General features: G+C 48.3%; 1 protein-coding gene across 5 annotated transcripts in view; it reads right to left on the bottom strand.

The window, feature by feature from the left end:
• Positions 1-2,514: 2,514 nt before the first annotated feature.
• Positions 2,515-15,648, bottom strand: part of LOC144149526 (dyslexia-associated protein KIAA0319-like protein) — a 48,040-nt gene continuing 34,906 nt past the window's right edge. For 4 of the 5 annotated variants that reach the window (XM_077681139.1, XM_077681144.1, XM_077681141.1 and 1 more), the window contains 5 exons: positions 13,979-14,127; positions 11,684-11,806; positions 10,959-11,049; positions 8,854-8,948; positions 2,515-7,711 (listed from right to left, as the gene is read on the bottom strand). In XM_077681139.1, coding sequence (XP_077537265.1) covers positions 7,509-7,711; positions 8,854-8,948; positions 10,959-11,049; positions 11,684-11,806; positions 13,979-14,127 — 661 coding nt within the window. In that variant the 3' untranslated portion in view covers positions 2,515-7,508. The remainder of the gene's footprint in view (positions 7,712-8,853; positions 8,949-10,958; positions 11,050-11,683; positions 11,807-13,978; positions 14,128-15,648) is intronic. The other variant, XM_077681143.1, reaches the window with a different exon arrangement.

Here is a 15,648-nt window from a genome sequence, read left to right as displayed (position 1 = left end):
GGGGCGACACCGTCGGGGCTGCGGAACGCTCGAGTTCGGTTGTCGAAGCAAAGTACAATGCGACTGCTTCGTAAAAGCTTGAATTTCGTAACGCTTAGAGTCTATGCGGCCCTAACCTGCCAACTGCTTGCCGCGGGGATGAATAGAATGACACAAAAGTGCTCTTCTGACGGAGTAAAGTTTCCTGTTCTCACTAATAAGCCGCAATGCCCTGCTCCGCGCACAGCGGGGCAGTGCTTGATTGAAGACTTCGTATTCTTTGTCCTTGACGAAGCATGGGCTAAGGCACGACTTGCATCATCGGTTTTGTAGTCCGTACCCTTTACCTGCGCGCGGTGTCACCTGAAGCGCTCTACTCGTACTCTTTTGTCTCTCGTGACAGAGATGGAAGGGGAGAGTTTCCGCTCTTTGTGTGACGAGGTGGCTGGCAGTCAGTACATGGTAGTTCGCACATCACGTACCGTTGTCGGTCTACCCTAATTAACTGCATCGCAAAAAAAAATATAAAAGTTGGCAGACACGCTACGCAATACCATAAGCCTGACAATGTGGGAGTTCATTTACGCCGACTTTTGTTACAAATGGTACACGAACGCAGGTAGATTCATCACGCATATGTAGTGTCCTTCGTAACTTGAGCCGCGCAAAATAAGCTTTAAAAAAGCTAAATTTTCCAGAATGGCGTGCCAAACGATTTCATCATAATTTTTACGCTTTTATAATTATTATAGCCTAGATGAAATAAACATTTAAAAGGTGTGAACTCACCCAGCCTTTTTCCAATGACAAAGTTTAGGAATGCACAAAGGTACGCAAACCAGCGCTGTTCGAACAAAAATATTACGGAACGGAGAACATGCTGCGGGAAAATGTCCGAGTAGCGCTGAAACGCGCAGGACTGGACTTGGAAAACGTTAATTTAAAAGGGTCTTTTTGTTGCTATTCTTTTTTTATTTTTTGCGTGGTTGGCACTTCACCGGCGGGGCCTTGTGCTGCGTGCTACAGCTCCCGACGGGGTTCACCCGTGGCAACCGTGGTCTAGGGCCCAGCGGCCCCCGCTGCTTTGCGTGCCCGCTCAGTCAGACCGATTTAATCTTCCTAGCAGTTGCTGGCCAGCAGTGCCTCCCACTGCTTCCCATATAGGGTTTCTGCATTTTCGGGGACAGCCGTTGCGCTTTGGCATTCCCATGTGGTGCCGTAAGGGAGGGAGACGCGTGCCGAACGACTGTGTTTAGTGCGATAGCTTGCACTGAAATCTATAGCTGCTATGTTTGTGCACTGCATGCACCGTGAAAAGCTGGGAACTCATCTGCTGCTCTTATCTGGAGTAGCGCTGGGAAAACTGAGAGAAGTGCACCAGACAGGGCGGTGGTGACATCATCACGTGCAAGCCATGTATTAATTAGGGCGCCCACCAGCCGTTCGTTTACTGAATCTAGCGACTTTTCGTGAAAGCATCGAACAACTTCTCACGCTTACGAAATTTGCACGAAAACTTCACTTCTACGTTTATTTCCATGCCTTACACTTCTGCAATAGAAAAGACTTCGACATTTTAATTATTGATAAAAATGGTAAAATTGCTTACGCAAGCATTATTGCCATGACTTGGGTCATGTGGACAATACAAGTTTTTGCACTGTAATGTTTACAAAAGATAATGCAACTGGAAGTAATTAACCCTCAGCACTTGTCACAGTAAAATCTTACGACCAAAAGGCTGCCTATCTATATGGCACACACCGAGATAATTAAAAATCCTGATGCCTAGCTAACTGACTCTCAGAGGATTGTTGACTAACTATGCAAGAGCAACAACTACCAATCTGTACTAGCCATGTAGTGTTAAGACACGCGCATGAGGTCGAGTGCTCACAAAGGGTAGATGGACTCCACGCTCTGGTGAAAAAGATTCGGCATTATTGATAGAGAAATACCGGTAGAGTGCTTTGCTCGCTCACTATGTCGGTGGGGTTGGGGACAAGGTTCCACCAAAGACCAAAACCAACAAAATCGCCAAAAAATGTCCAAGCTTCCACAACTTAACAAGCAAGTGGAAAGCTCCACCTGCGTTGAGTGGCAGTTGCCTTAAGGTAAATTGCCGGTATTTCTACACCAATAAAGCCACGTATTTTTCACCAAGGCACGAAGTCCGTCTGCCCTTCGTGAGCTCTCAGACCTGTGCACGAGTCCTCTGACACTATTGGGCGGTAATACGGCTGGGTAGTTCCTACTTTGCTCAGGATTCCCCCCGAGATCCTGTAACCTAGCTCACAAGCTTGGTATAATGTTTCCAGGGCAATTGAAAAAAATTTATCTTTTTTCTAAAAGTACACAATAGTGAAAAGCTGTAACGACTGCATTGAAAAGCGAAGGGTCTATACTGAAGAATGGTCTAAACCGAAAGTGTGTCCTGTCATGTGCTCAGCTATGGGCAAGAAAATGTCACATAAGTCATGCATGTTCACTGCATATGTGACTTTGTGCGATACCTCATTCACACTCTCGGGCACATTGGATTTCAAGAGACACATCCTTTATTTCCTCTCTCGCTCAAGTACAAAAGCCCTACGACTAGAGTTTGTCCACGCATGCGTTTCTGCACCTACATACACACAGTCCAAGCAAGACCAAACAGGCGTGTACAGTTATCACATTGTTCATAGCTTAGTGAGAACACGCAACTATGGCACGCACAAGGAAAGAAAATTCCGAAATGGAATGCATTCCCGATATAAAATAAATAAAAGGAAAATACAGCCACAAGTTCACCCCCACAGTGGGCATTTCGGCCACCTACTCACTGCGGGCATTCCAGGCTGTTTTTCTGTACACAAAACTTCACTCTGATAAATGCAAAACTAACAACCTGAATGCCAAGATGATGGCTCTTATCAAAGCTTATCAACCATAAAGCACAGGTCACCACTCGCAAGATGCTCGCATTTTGACCCCGTCCCCTATAGTTGTTGTTCAGTCAATAATGGGAAAACCATGTCAACAGTAAACAAAAACAGCCCAACAGCAACAAAAATAAAGAAACAACAAACAAATGCGGTTACATACTTGGTGCACAACCTTGTCCAAGCTTACAAAAGATATTTTTGTTCCGTCAAAGAAAATGCCAAACATCCCTGATTTCAGACACACGGTCGTCTCCAGCCTGGCTTCTCGTAGCGGCCTCACAGGCAACCACCACAGGGAGTACAAACAACAATTTGCAGAAGGCAGGTAGAGCGCACTCAAACAGAAGCACCATTACGTAATTTTTGTTCTGCTATACTAAATGCCTCCTATGAAGAGCGACAAATGCTTTGCCTTTTAATATCTACACAACATCAGAATAAACAGGGGGCCTGAATGTTGTTTTTCACAGCAACACAGTTTTGAAAAGCAAAGCAGCATCGGCAAAGACAACACGAATTTCAAAATATCACCATTGAGACATCAACGTGTACAAGCACAACACCAATGCCAAGGCAGTACCACCAACACTGAGAAGATACCAGTGTAGCATCCATCCGTTCCTTTAAAGCAGTGCTTACAAAGTCACCGGGCAGTGTAGAATAATGAATAGTTGACACCACTGGATGGCAGAAGAATTACCCAAAGCACCTTAATTGCAGCGTTCAACAGATTGCAGAGCCCTGGTGAAGCAGTTGAAAAAAATTATTTCGAGCATTCCAGTATCCTGGCTAATAAAAAGCCACAAACATCTTCTAACACTCATAATAGCGAAAAGGTTTATAAAGCGTGCAACGGCACCAGAGTACTCAGTTCCAATGACAAACAACCTCCCAAGTCAACTCTGAGGAAGGAAGTGGTTTTCTACGTGCATGCTGTGCGCGTTGAGAGTCTTGTGGTAGCTAATAAAGGCCCTTGAGGCCATCCTGTCGGAGTGCTGGTGAATTTTGGAGGCGGAAAACAGAGTCCACGGCCCGGCTAGGGCATCTTGAGCAGCGACTGCATTGCCAGGCGCCGGCAATGAGCTTCTACGAATCTTCTCGGCTAACGTGCCTAAAATCGCCCCAGAAAACCCAGACTTTCCCTCTTCACTTGCATCCCTACAACATCTACTATTTGAAATGAGTCCTGAACACAGTCTTGGACTGGTACGCATCAAGGAGGCCCACTTTCCTCATTTTTCGTAACGTTTGTCATGTCTGAGCTAGCACTAGCACCAACAGATTTGCCAAAAATCAGGTATGGCAGAATTTTACCAAGTCGTTGAAGCTGGTGTCAAAAACTGACAGCAGGCTTCTCCACCCACTGTTGAGTGCCTACTAAACCACCTGGGGCATGGTGCGATGACATTTGAAACCCTACTTATCTAAGGCAACTCATGATCACTTTTGCATCTATTCATCTCTCTTGCTGTCTTTTTTTCTTCTGCCTAATATCCTACAACACGCTGCATCAGACAAGGTTTGACATTCCAACTTAACTCTCCTAGTTTGAGTGAACAAAAGCATTAAACTTAACAGCTTGTTGTTTGCGAGTCAGACTTGGTTTGATAACCTGCAGAATTTGCCGAAATAGAATTCTGTGGGACTCTCGTAGTGTGCCCCTGTTCCCATAAACAACTCTGAAATTATCAGCTTAATGCTGTTGTAACAAGCCATGGTTACAGCATCTAAAAAGCCCGCCTGCAGCACAAAATTGTCCCAGTATGCAGGAAACGAGGTGGGGGTGTTCCTCATGACATTCTCCCACAACATCCTCCCCAGTTATTGACTGAAGTGAGAAGCTAAGCAGGCGGCATGAAACCATGAATGCCTTTGCCGATCCGCTGCATCAACAGCTATGCACAGCCGACTTACGTACAAACCTAGACAAACAGCCTGAAATCTTTTCCCCCCAATTTAAAGCTATGAACAACTAAGTGTGCTGTGTCTGTGCTTAAATTATGAGGCAGGCACTGGTACAGTGGCATCTGCACTTCCACAAGAATTGTGTCACCGATGATGACAATTAAAAAGAAAATGCTCACCGCAAACTTTGCACTTGAAAGCTGTCACCTTGGCACATCACTATGATGCCTCAGCCACTGCCTAAAACTGACGCGTTAAAGACTGACTCGAAACAGCAAAAAAACTTGCAAGTGAAGCGAAACAAACACTCAGCTTTAGCACCACCGAGAAACAAGCTGAGCAACTGATCTCACACAGTATTGACAAAGAAACATTCACGCTAGTAACTTGCGATAGGAAAGAAGGGAACCTCTGTCGCACAGTGGTCAACTCGCTTCAAGCCTCAAAGGCGTCAAAAAGGAGCAACATTCGAGGGACCTACTTAGAACACAATGCTACACCTACATGGAACTTCCCTCAACATACAAGCACAGCAACGTCTGCTACTCTACAACACAGTATTGCAGGTGAGCCCTCGCCAGCTCACTGCCGCTGGACTAGCTTGTGGCCAGAGCCATTTTGTTTACTGTAATGCACACCCCACCTGAGGACGCCCTGAGGGGCTAGTGAACAAATGCAGCCTCCGCCTTGTTGTGATGCACTTGGAACAATTAGTACCATACATGCGGAGCAAAAGCAAAAAGGTCTCTGCACTTATGACAACACGCATGCACAGCCGTTAAAATCATTCTGGAAACTACACAGAGGGTATGCCAGAAAGACTAAAAGAAACCTCGGTGGCTGCCCACAAAAGGGTTAGTGCACAACACACATGCAAAGTTTTACGCGGGTCACTGTGCCATGACTCTAAGGGACACGGGGTAGTATTAGTACGATTTCAAGGGCCTAGACGACGCGAGTGTGCAGCTTCCCAAGCCTCGCGGTAGTAACATGTCATGGCAAGCAGGAGGGTTGCAAACGTCAGCAGGAGGAGGGTAGAAGGTTGGAGGGAGGGGGATCAATACCCGGTCAGAGTGAAACTTCGACTAGCTTTCCAGCATGGTAGATTAAAAATAGCTACGGCCACAAACCAATCAAGGTGGTCCGACCGTCAGCGCAAAACAAACCAGAGGCCCTTATGCTCATCACCACAGCCAAGCAGCAGGCATTGCTGCAGTGTAAACACTCTACTTGCCAGGCACCCTAGGTAGGTGAAAGTCGCTGAGAACTTTCTCAGTGCACTGCACCCCCTTGGCACATCAGTAGGCCAATCAAAGCTAGCCTGTGGCCCTGGAGCTATTGAACATGCACCAAACTTGTGTGTCAAGCAAGCACGTGTTAGCCCTGACATCTTTTTTTTTTTGGACACACAAGCTATCCGAACATTTCAGAATATGCGACTTAATTACCAAAACTGCACTGCAACTGTAGTTTGTAGCTAGACTGCACAAAAACAACTCCTGTGCCTTTGCATTTGTGCAGGCACTATGTACCAAGAGGAAAAGGGGGAGGGGGTGAAACACAGCTTACAGTACATTTCACACGGCCATGGCACACTAATGGGGCAGTGACACCTTCACGCACAGTTTTGCGACTCGTACGAACATACAAACACAACACGGCACACTATGTATTACAAGAAGCAGGCACTCACAAAGAAGGCAAAAAAAGGCCATGAAATGAACTTGCGTCTTAGAACTAAACAGCTAAAACCCATGATATACAGAGACTGGGTTAGGTGAAAACCTCCTGCGATCTGGAATTATCAAAGCAGGGGTCAACATGGTGCTGGCCCTCTTTTGTACTGACCTTCCAGCATATTGTGACAACAGGAACAGGGCACGAAATGTTGCCCACCGATGTTGTGAAACCTTGCTCAATGAAATCAACAAGGACCAGTGAAATTTTCTGTGCCCATCAGGAGTTCCACTGGCCTATGTTACAGAGCTGTTCGGCTCAGAATCTGTCTGCTGTCCTCTCCAAGCAGATTTCCTGTCCGCACAACTTCCTCCTTCTGAGGTGTATGTGTTAGAGGTGACAGTGCACGTGCAACAAATCTTCGTGCGTAGCCAATGCCGGCTGATAGCTCCGTGCCAAGTGAGCCAAAACCTGGTGAAGGGCCCTACATAGCTTGTGGGCGCCAGTCCAACTGCTGAAGGTGAGGACTGTGGGGATCCTTCTGTCCCTACAAACCTGTGCCAGAGTCTTCGGATTCCGCTGGGGCTAGTGTACAGCGCATAGCACTTTCTTTAGCGCAGCTAGCCAGGGTCCTCTGCTAACCCGTATGTTAGCCACCAGGACACACTATCCCTATCTCCCCCTACCCCCTGCGCACAACCTAGTACCGTACCAGGTGCTACAAGAGTCTGCACCGCAGATAGCGATTCTACACCAATGCTTGAGGGGTCGAGGCTTCTTCGCCATCTTGGCCACTTTTAGTCTGCTGACAGATTTCACTCTTTCGCCAACTGAACCGTGCAAAAGGGGGAACACGGCAGAGGGCGGCAAAGCGATGCACTGAAGGGGAAAAGGGCGTTTCTCCTTTGGCAGATGGGCACGGTCAGTGAGGCCAACTCCCGCTTGCATCCATTCGCTCCTCTCTGGTCAACGCAGGACCCCCAGAACCAGGCAGGTCCCAAGGAGAGCAGTGGGGGGGCCTCAGGTGTGCACCCTGTTCTTGAGGGTGCCGTTGGAGATGCCCGTGCGGTGGTTGCCCGTCAGAGGCTTCACGGCCACCGAGGGTCGGGCACGCGTCTCGAACAGCGTGTCCGAGTCGGAGTCCGAGGCCATCAGGCTGGTGGTCAGGGCCTTCCCTGCAGGCATGCAGCCAGAGGGGGGGAGGGAGTGGCGCACGGCTGAGACTACGAAAAGAAGAAGGCACGCCACCTCTTGTCTTGAGCCCGATACTGGCACTGCCAGAAACACTCACTTCCCACAGCGCAGGTAAAACCATTGACCCTATGTATCATCATTATCATCATCACCAGCCTATCTACGCCCACTGCAGGGCAAAGGCCTCTCCCATTAATCTCCAATTACCCCAGCCCTGTGCTAACTGCCACCAATTTGCCCCTGCAAACTTCTTGATCCCATCTGCCCATCTAACTTTCTGCCGCCCCCTGCCACGCTTGCCTTCTCTAGGGATCCACTCTGTTACCCTTAATGACCAACCGTTATCTTGCCTTCGAATTACATGCCCTGCCCACGCCCATTTCTTCTTCTTCTTAACTGCGACTAATATGTCCTTAATAACATGCGTTTGTTCCCTAACCCCCTTCACTCTCTTCTTGTCCCTTAATGTTACACCTATCACCTTCCGTTTCGTTGCTCGCCGAGTCATCCTCAATTTTAAGTTGAACCCAAACTCAAAAACTTCTGGACAGTGGACCACGCAGATTGAATAGGGGCAAGGTCCAGCCCACTTACTAGGGAGCACAACTGCACCCCGCAATAACCAGTGAACTACACCACACCTGACAAGTGGCCCGGTAGAAGTGGAAATTTACGCACCTGATCATTACTGAATACTAATGTTTGTGACCAGCAGCTCTCTGCTATGAATGGATCCGGGAAGTGTATGTAGGCCTTCCAAAGTGATGGGAGGGACAGTAGGAGAAACAAGGTGACGCGCACACCTGCCCCCACGGCTGAAGCCACTCGTTTTTAGATCCCCGAGCACCTTTTGTGCATTCGGTGTTTTTAACCCTCTTCACCGTGATGTGGAATGGGCAGCGCTGTAGCATAGGCTGTGCCAAGAAGGTGCAAGGTTACATGTTGCAAATCTGCACCGCTGCGAGGGTTTAAATTAAAAAAATAATAAAAATGGGGGGTCACTGCACACAAAGGGCTCTGTGTGGACACCCGATTCATTCTCACAGCGTAAGCCCTTAAAATCCACGTGCAAGCCAATTTTCCATATGTGAAATACCGGGTCGCTCCTGAATGCCACGAGCATTGAAGCAGCAGCAGTGTTGGGTGCACCACCCGTGAACTCTCTCCTCACCTTTTGGCAGCAGGTCCAGGCTGTCCTTCTCGAGGTCCCGCGAGTCCTTGAGCAAGGTGTAGTTCCTCTCGATCCTGGGTCGCCGGAACTGCATCCTGGGAGAGACAGGACACAAGGGGAGCCATTCGAGGGAGGCCGCTGCCAGAGTGAAGGGTTCTCACCCGGCTTGAGAGAACTGCTTGTACAGCGCTGCTCGCAACACACCAAACACACTTTTGAACTGCCTCCAAAATCTCCCCAAAAAAAGATTTTCCTAAAGCAAAACTATGAGCGGTCAAAATGACAAAGATAATGATTTCTTGCATACACACAAAGTGTGCCGAATTTATCCACAGAAAGGGCCCTACCTCTCTCTTTGTGCTGCTGTTTTTCACCAAGATTATTAGCCCGCCTTCATATTTTTTTAGCTCTACACAGGAGAACTGTGCGATGGATTCCCACTCATCTACCGTAAAAACCCATGCATAACATGTTTTTTTCCTACTATTAGCATAAAAAATTTCCACCTTGTATCATACACAGATCCGAACAAAAATTTCATAGTTGGGCTCAAGGTTTTTGCTTCATTATTGCCGCGCGGCTATGGCTTGGCTTTATTATATACGTGGCCACAGCTTGTGTTTGTTGCTGTGCGCCTATTCTAGTTCTAGCCACGGTAGTGCGGCCACTACATTGTTTCTTTGTTGTCGAGTGTGCCTGTTGACAGCTCACGTGCGCTCGTGTGAGCCATTTTCTGATCACGCCTGGTATACATTTCCTTTTCCTGTCTTTGTGGCCAAGAGCTAATTTTTAACTCTGGCAGTGGGCTAGACCACTAATCCGACCTGATACCACAGCTGGTAACACCACAGCCCAGGATGTGAAATTGAAAGCGGACACACGTCTGGTGGTAACAAGCCTGGACATGTATGTACGCTACTCTACATGATAAATTTGTAATAGTCAAGTGTTTTCAGTTGCCAGAAGCATTAAATTATAAATGTTTTTCCAAAATAATCGGTACTTGGAAATTTGCTCAACTGAAATACTTTCGTACTAAAAAATAGCAATCCAAAATGGGACTTTTTGAAATATAAATCTAAAAAATTTTTTAAATTAATGCGATGTTTGCACTACCAAGGTTTTGCAGCACTAAATCCTTAGTCAGTACCCACAGACACGACGATGTTTCGGCAAATCACCAAAGTGGGGACAGGTTGGATGGAGAATGCGGTCCAATGCAGTAGCCAAACGTTGCCCATATTTTTGGCATGCCTGGAGCAGGTGTGTGTTTACCAGCCCTGGCCCCCATGAAAGCAGCAGTGAACTTGTCCCTCCAGAAAGATGCTACAGTTTGTTGTTCTAACAGGAAGGGGAGCTACTCAAAATTACATTACATCATCATGTTCCACTCATTGCAGAGAAACAGGGAAAAAAGAAGATTCCCCACACCACTGCCCGCGAGCATACCTTCTGGACCTTCCCCTTGTTGGCAGACTGATCGATGACATCCAGCGACGACATTCCGAGAGGATACACCAATGTCCTCGCTCACTACCAACTGCAGCGCTGCATCTACCCCCACCACACCCCAAGATGACCAGAGACGACGCCATTACCCTCAGACAGCTGCAAACCAATACCTACCCCCCCCCGGAACACTACTCCATGCCATCTACCCAACAACATCCACACTGACTTGTCAACACTGCCCCGCACCCAACACTCTCCACCATATAACACTAGCCCACCTACCAAACCCCACCCTGGAGCCGTGGGAGGACCAGCTGACCAGCTCACGCCCTCAAGACCGGCAACAGGGCCCACCAGGTAGCCAGGGACCAAGGCTTCCTGGACTAAGGAGGCCTCCCACAACAGAACGCATACAGTTCAATCAATGTTTCTTCCCCCCAGCCCTGTCAAGCTGAGCTCAGCTGATGTCCCCGAGGCCATTTTGCACGGACTTGCTTCGGTGTCCTGATCAGAACACAACATTGCACCAGCACCTGTGTGACTTGCCCTAGCAGCGCAGTGTAGCAGTTACTGCAAGTGCCAAGAATGCTTCCCACAGCCCCCCGGCCTCCACACTGATGTCCAAGCGCCCCCCGCTCCCACCCCTCACCCACCTGGAGCAGAAGCAGGCCAGGGCCCAGAGCAAGGTGGCCAGCACGGTGAGCAGCAGGAAGGAGATGATGATCACGTACAGCACGCTCCAGTCTGCAACACGGCCACAGGCCACAACACCCAAGCGATCAACGACACCGGCCCATTACGGGGCCGAGCAGTGGCCAACGATAAACTCTACCGAGGACAACAGGAACAGAAGGAGCTCAATCATGCCACCACGGGGGCACCACTGGCGAGCTCAGAAATATCCCCAGTGCACTTCCTTCCTTTCACTTTTCCCAGAAACGCCAACACCAACGTAAGCAGTGCAAGCCCTACATTCCCCCCCTCCCCCTTTTTTAAATAACCCACTTAGCTGCCACTCTAGGGACGGCAACACGACAGCACATGGTGCAGAGATTGCACCGAGGAGCACAGAGGTGCAATCACAGGTAATGTTTGTCCACACTGCACAAGTAGCAAATGGCTGTTTGAATATGCAACTGCATTCACAGAAGAGTTGTGCATTTTGAGCACAACGCCAGCAATGTCACGCCAAACCAAAGCCTGCCCATGGTGCCGTGTCTGGCCATGGTGTTCCATGCATTTTTCAAAAAGCACTGGCAATATGAAGCAATAAACCAGAAATAAGCCCTGACCCAACCATGAAAACCCCGCCCGTGTCTGCAAAGGAGGTGTGCGCAATAGCCGATAGCAGAAACAAGGCACGGAGGCAGTCACTGACCGCAGTTGCTCTCGCGGTCCCCTAGGCTGGCCCGAACAAAGTCCTCCATCCAGAAGGCCTCACAGATGCAGCGCTTGCTGTACACGTCACACGTGCCATGCCCCGAGCACTCGTTCTGGCACACTGCAAGTACAGGGGGTGGGGAGACGAAACAGCGCGTGACTTGGAGGCCCATCTCCTGCCCAGTGGACAGAGCACCTCCCACTGCTGTGCTTCCTCAGTGATGTGATTGGCCCGAGTCATTTTGCAGCAGTATTTTGGAACAGCAAGAGTCCACTCCAGAGCCGAAAATTTTCATAGCAATCAAGAACAATGCATTCAAGCAACAGAATGGGCTTCTGGAGCCGCAAAACGCATGCCTTGGAGCACTAAAATTGCATTTAGTATACGTGGACAACCTAACCTACGAGAATGCTAAAATATTTTCTCCTAAGCAGAGACAAATCTGGTCACAAAATGGTTTTTATCACACTTGCGTATCCCCTTCCATCACACCTCAGGCAGCAAATTTGCCACATCTTTGAATACACTGCTACATGTAAATGAATAAACCTAAACAAAATAACCTAGTGAAGTACTCTTTCTTCAAAATAACTAACTTTAAGGCACAACAATGAGCAGAAAACTCACAATTCACATCCTGTACAAAGGTAAATTGACATGAAATACACTAAAAAAAGAAAAAGCAACTTTGTAAATCTCGTATTGACAACGCTTGCCTACCCTCACTACTACCCTCTTTTCTCAAAATACCAGTTTAAAATACTGAATGACCCTGACAACATCTTAACAGCGGCATGCTGCAATCACAGGTACTGTACAGAAAAAACGTTGCAGTACGTTGCCTTGCTGCAATATGTGACACAACAAAAATGGCAATCTCGGCAGAAAGCAAAAAGCTCACGACACGCTACAACCCATTGATTACCAAGCTAGTCTATAACGTTTCTGTACATAAATCCCAACATAAAAAGGTAAAGTCATCCTTGATGTATTTTTTTATACTTCCAGACACCATGTTTCATAATTTCATTGCTGGGTTTTGACGAGGAATGATATTTTAGGTTTGTACACACATTACAGTGAAAATGTGATTTGCTTTGTATTTGCATTATATTTGCATTTATATTTGCACATTTGCGTTATTAGATTTGCATTTGCAAGAACATTAAGCTTGCTTGTTTTGTTTACGTGCTCTGTTATATTTTGTGCGGACTTTCCGTGCTGACGGACTTTTTGTTCTGTGTGGAGGAACAGCGAGTTATGGTGATGGGGCACAGAGGCAATTTTTGTTACTGTTTTTAAGATGTAACGCAGTATGGCAGGAGATGGTGTCTTTCAAGATACACATGTTCAATAAAGGTTATCAGATGAATCAACTTTACATGGACATAGTCCTTGTACATTCTTCAGAAAAATGCTTAACAATACAGGCTCACCCATTTCCATCTCGCCATTCACAATTTTTGAAGCCACAAATCGTAGTGAGAAAGTGTACGAGGTGGTGAGGTGCGTTTTTATGCTGTTGGCCCTTTCTACATTATTAAGCCACCAGCGTGGCTGCAAGTGGTATTGTATTCTTAGCCCAGCATTGCACCAATGTGGGCCAGCTTGCTTGTTGGCCCACTCTTCAGTGTCGGCTCAATGTGGGTGCACTTTGAATGTCGAACATGTTTGGTTCCAAGCGCCTGGCCACACCCTGTTATCTAATCCTTTTCGAGCCGAGCGTGGGTTTGCTCTTTCTGTCGTGTGCTGCGCTGGGCAATCTCGCTTGATAGGGACAGGGTTTTGCTCTGTTGACACTAGGCTGGGCTTTTCTTCTTTGACCAACAATGTTCTCTATCTAATTTGATGATTCCAGAAGGAACAGCCCTGAGAGATACGTGTCCTGCAGGGCAAATACTGCGACATTCCATTCACCGATGCTCGACTGTTTTTGTCGCTTTGTTGACTGCTGCCTTCAGCGTGAGTGTTTACTTGCTTGTTGCAGCACTCAAGTCAACATTGATAAACCATGTTTACTGAAAGCAGCATGCATTGTCCTTGGCTGCGTGACAATGTGGTATCTTAACTGGTTTGCAGTGTGTGAACAGGTCAGCCAGCAGCCATACCAATCACTTGGCGACACATTGCAGTGCCAAAGCCCACAAGCAAAGAAAAAAAAAAAGCAAGCATTTTTTAAAGACCTCTGGTTGCAATGCAGCACTCTCTCTCGCAACTCTAAAACAAGAAGAAAGGGAGCGCCCAGAAGGTGATTTCTCGGACAAGGGGGCCTGCCCTTGGCCATCCACTGACCGACGGTGTCGACGGAGACGACGTCCCAGTCGAGCAGGGCGCTGTGCGTGCGCAGCCGCTGCTTGAGCCGTGCCACCATCAGGGGTCCCCGGCACAGCACCCACACACCCTTGGCGTTCTCCTTCTCCGCCACAAATATGATGCGCACCCTGTCAAAGGTCAGGGGAGGGGAACAAAGGGAGTTCGTTCGGGTCTCTGTCGTGCACACAAGGGCTTGTATTCCACCACACAAGAGCAGAGAAAAAAAAAAAACCCAGCCCAGCAACCTGCAACCTTTTCCCACACTTGCAACGTAACACTGTCCAGACTGCGGAAGTATCCTTTTTTTTGGCCAACAATCTTATGGCTTTCAAGAGCTGTTCGGCTGCTACACCATGCCTGGTTGAAGCTGTCTTGTGATGAGCTAATAGCACTGTGTCTGAGCCCCATTGGATAAGTGCACACTACCCCCCCATGCGACCGGGGACTGGGACTCGATAGGACAAAGCTCCCCAAAGAGGCCCAGCTGCTACCATGCGGGGGCAGCGATAGACACATGGTGCTGGAGATGGCCAATGACAGGGGCGATCGCAAAGCCAATCAGATTCTCTCACATACTCAAATATTTGCACTGACTCACCCTAAACTATTTAACACCTTAGCGTGTACTCCCCTGCAAGCACCTGGACCAAGCGGCTTGGTGGCTGAACACAATAAACGTGATGCTCTGCCAATACCCGATGGCAGCTCTTGAAATGTTACCTGCAGCACCTGGGACCTACCAGGTGCTGCATCACTCCACGAGCGCTTTTTAATCCCACACTTCATACCCAACATAAAGCTAGTTAGTTGGACTCCGCCTATCCAAAAAATATACAGTCAAACCTCAATGTAACAAACTTCAACGTAACAAAACCCCCGATGTAACGAACCACAAACTTTTTTTAACTTCAAGTGTGTGCACTCCATGTATTTTAACCCCCTCTGCAACGAAGTCCCATTTGCTGAAATTTCAATGTAACGAAGTTTCATGGACAACTAGGCTCGAAATTTCGGTTGTAGAAGAGTAGATTTTGAGAGACGCAAGTACCGAAATGGGGTCTAAATAAAGCGCGAAAGGCCATATGGGCCACCCAATGCTGCGAGCCACGGAGTCCGTGAGTGAGGTCGTTGCCTACAATCTCCTTGCCTACAAACTGCGTATGGCGCCACATGCCACCGCTTTGCCCTCCGTTCAAGTTCGCTCATGCTTGTTGGGTTCCATCGTTCCAGCTAGTGCACGGCAAAGCACTTGTGGGTCTTTATGAGGCTTGCGCGCGCGTTTTTTCCCACGCCGCGTCTGCGATTGCGCGCCGGTGGCGGCTTCTGTCTCGGCCAGAAAGCGACTCGCGCCGCGCGCAGCAGTTGGAGGAGCCTGACTAGTTTCGCCACTGGGGAGGCACACACTTTGTGGAGGGAGCTTTGAAGCGCTCAGGGATGCCAGCCAGCCCCGCCAGGGACAATTAGGCTTACCACCGCGGAGGGTATTTGATGGGCACTTTCCTAAGCGGTGCGTGTGACGTTTTACAGTGCACTTTTCGCCCCCATTATTAGCGTTTTTTTTTCCCGCATGAACAACTTCGTTTTGCCCTCGTGTTGCGTTTCAGCGAGCGGTTAGAAGCGGTCGCAGGAGCTACCCGCATCGCACGGGT

Source organism: Haemaphysalis longicornis, unplaced genomic scaffold (assembly GCF_048455015.1).
Source record: "Haemaphysalis longicornis isolate Haplotype H1 unplaced genomic scaffold, Haemaphysalis longicornis Haplotype H1 scaffold_8, whole genome shotgun sequence".
Classification (NCBI taxonomy): Eukaryota; Metazoa; Arthropoda; class Arachnida; order Ixodida; family Ixodidae; genus Haemaphysalis; species Haemaphysalis longicornis.
The sequence above is the reverse complement of the archived record's forward strand: the minus strand, read 5'-3'. Positions and strand labels throughout refer to the sequence as shown.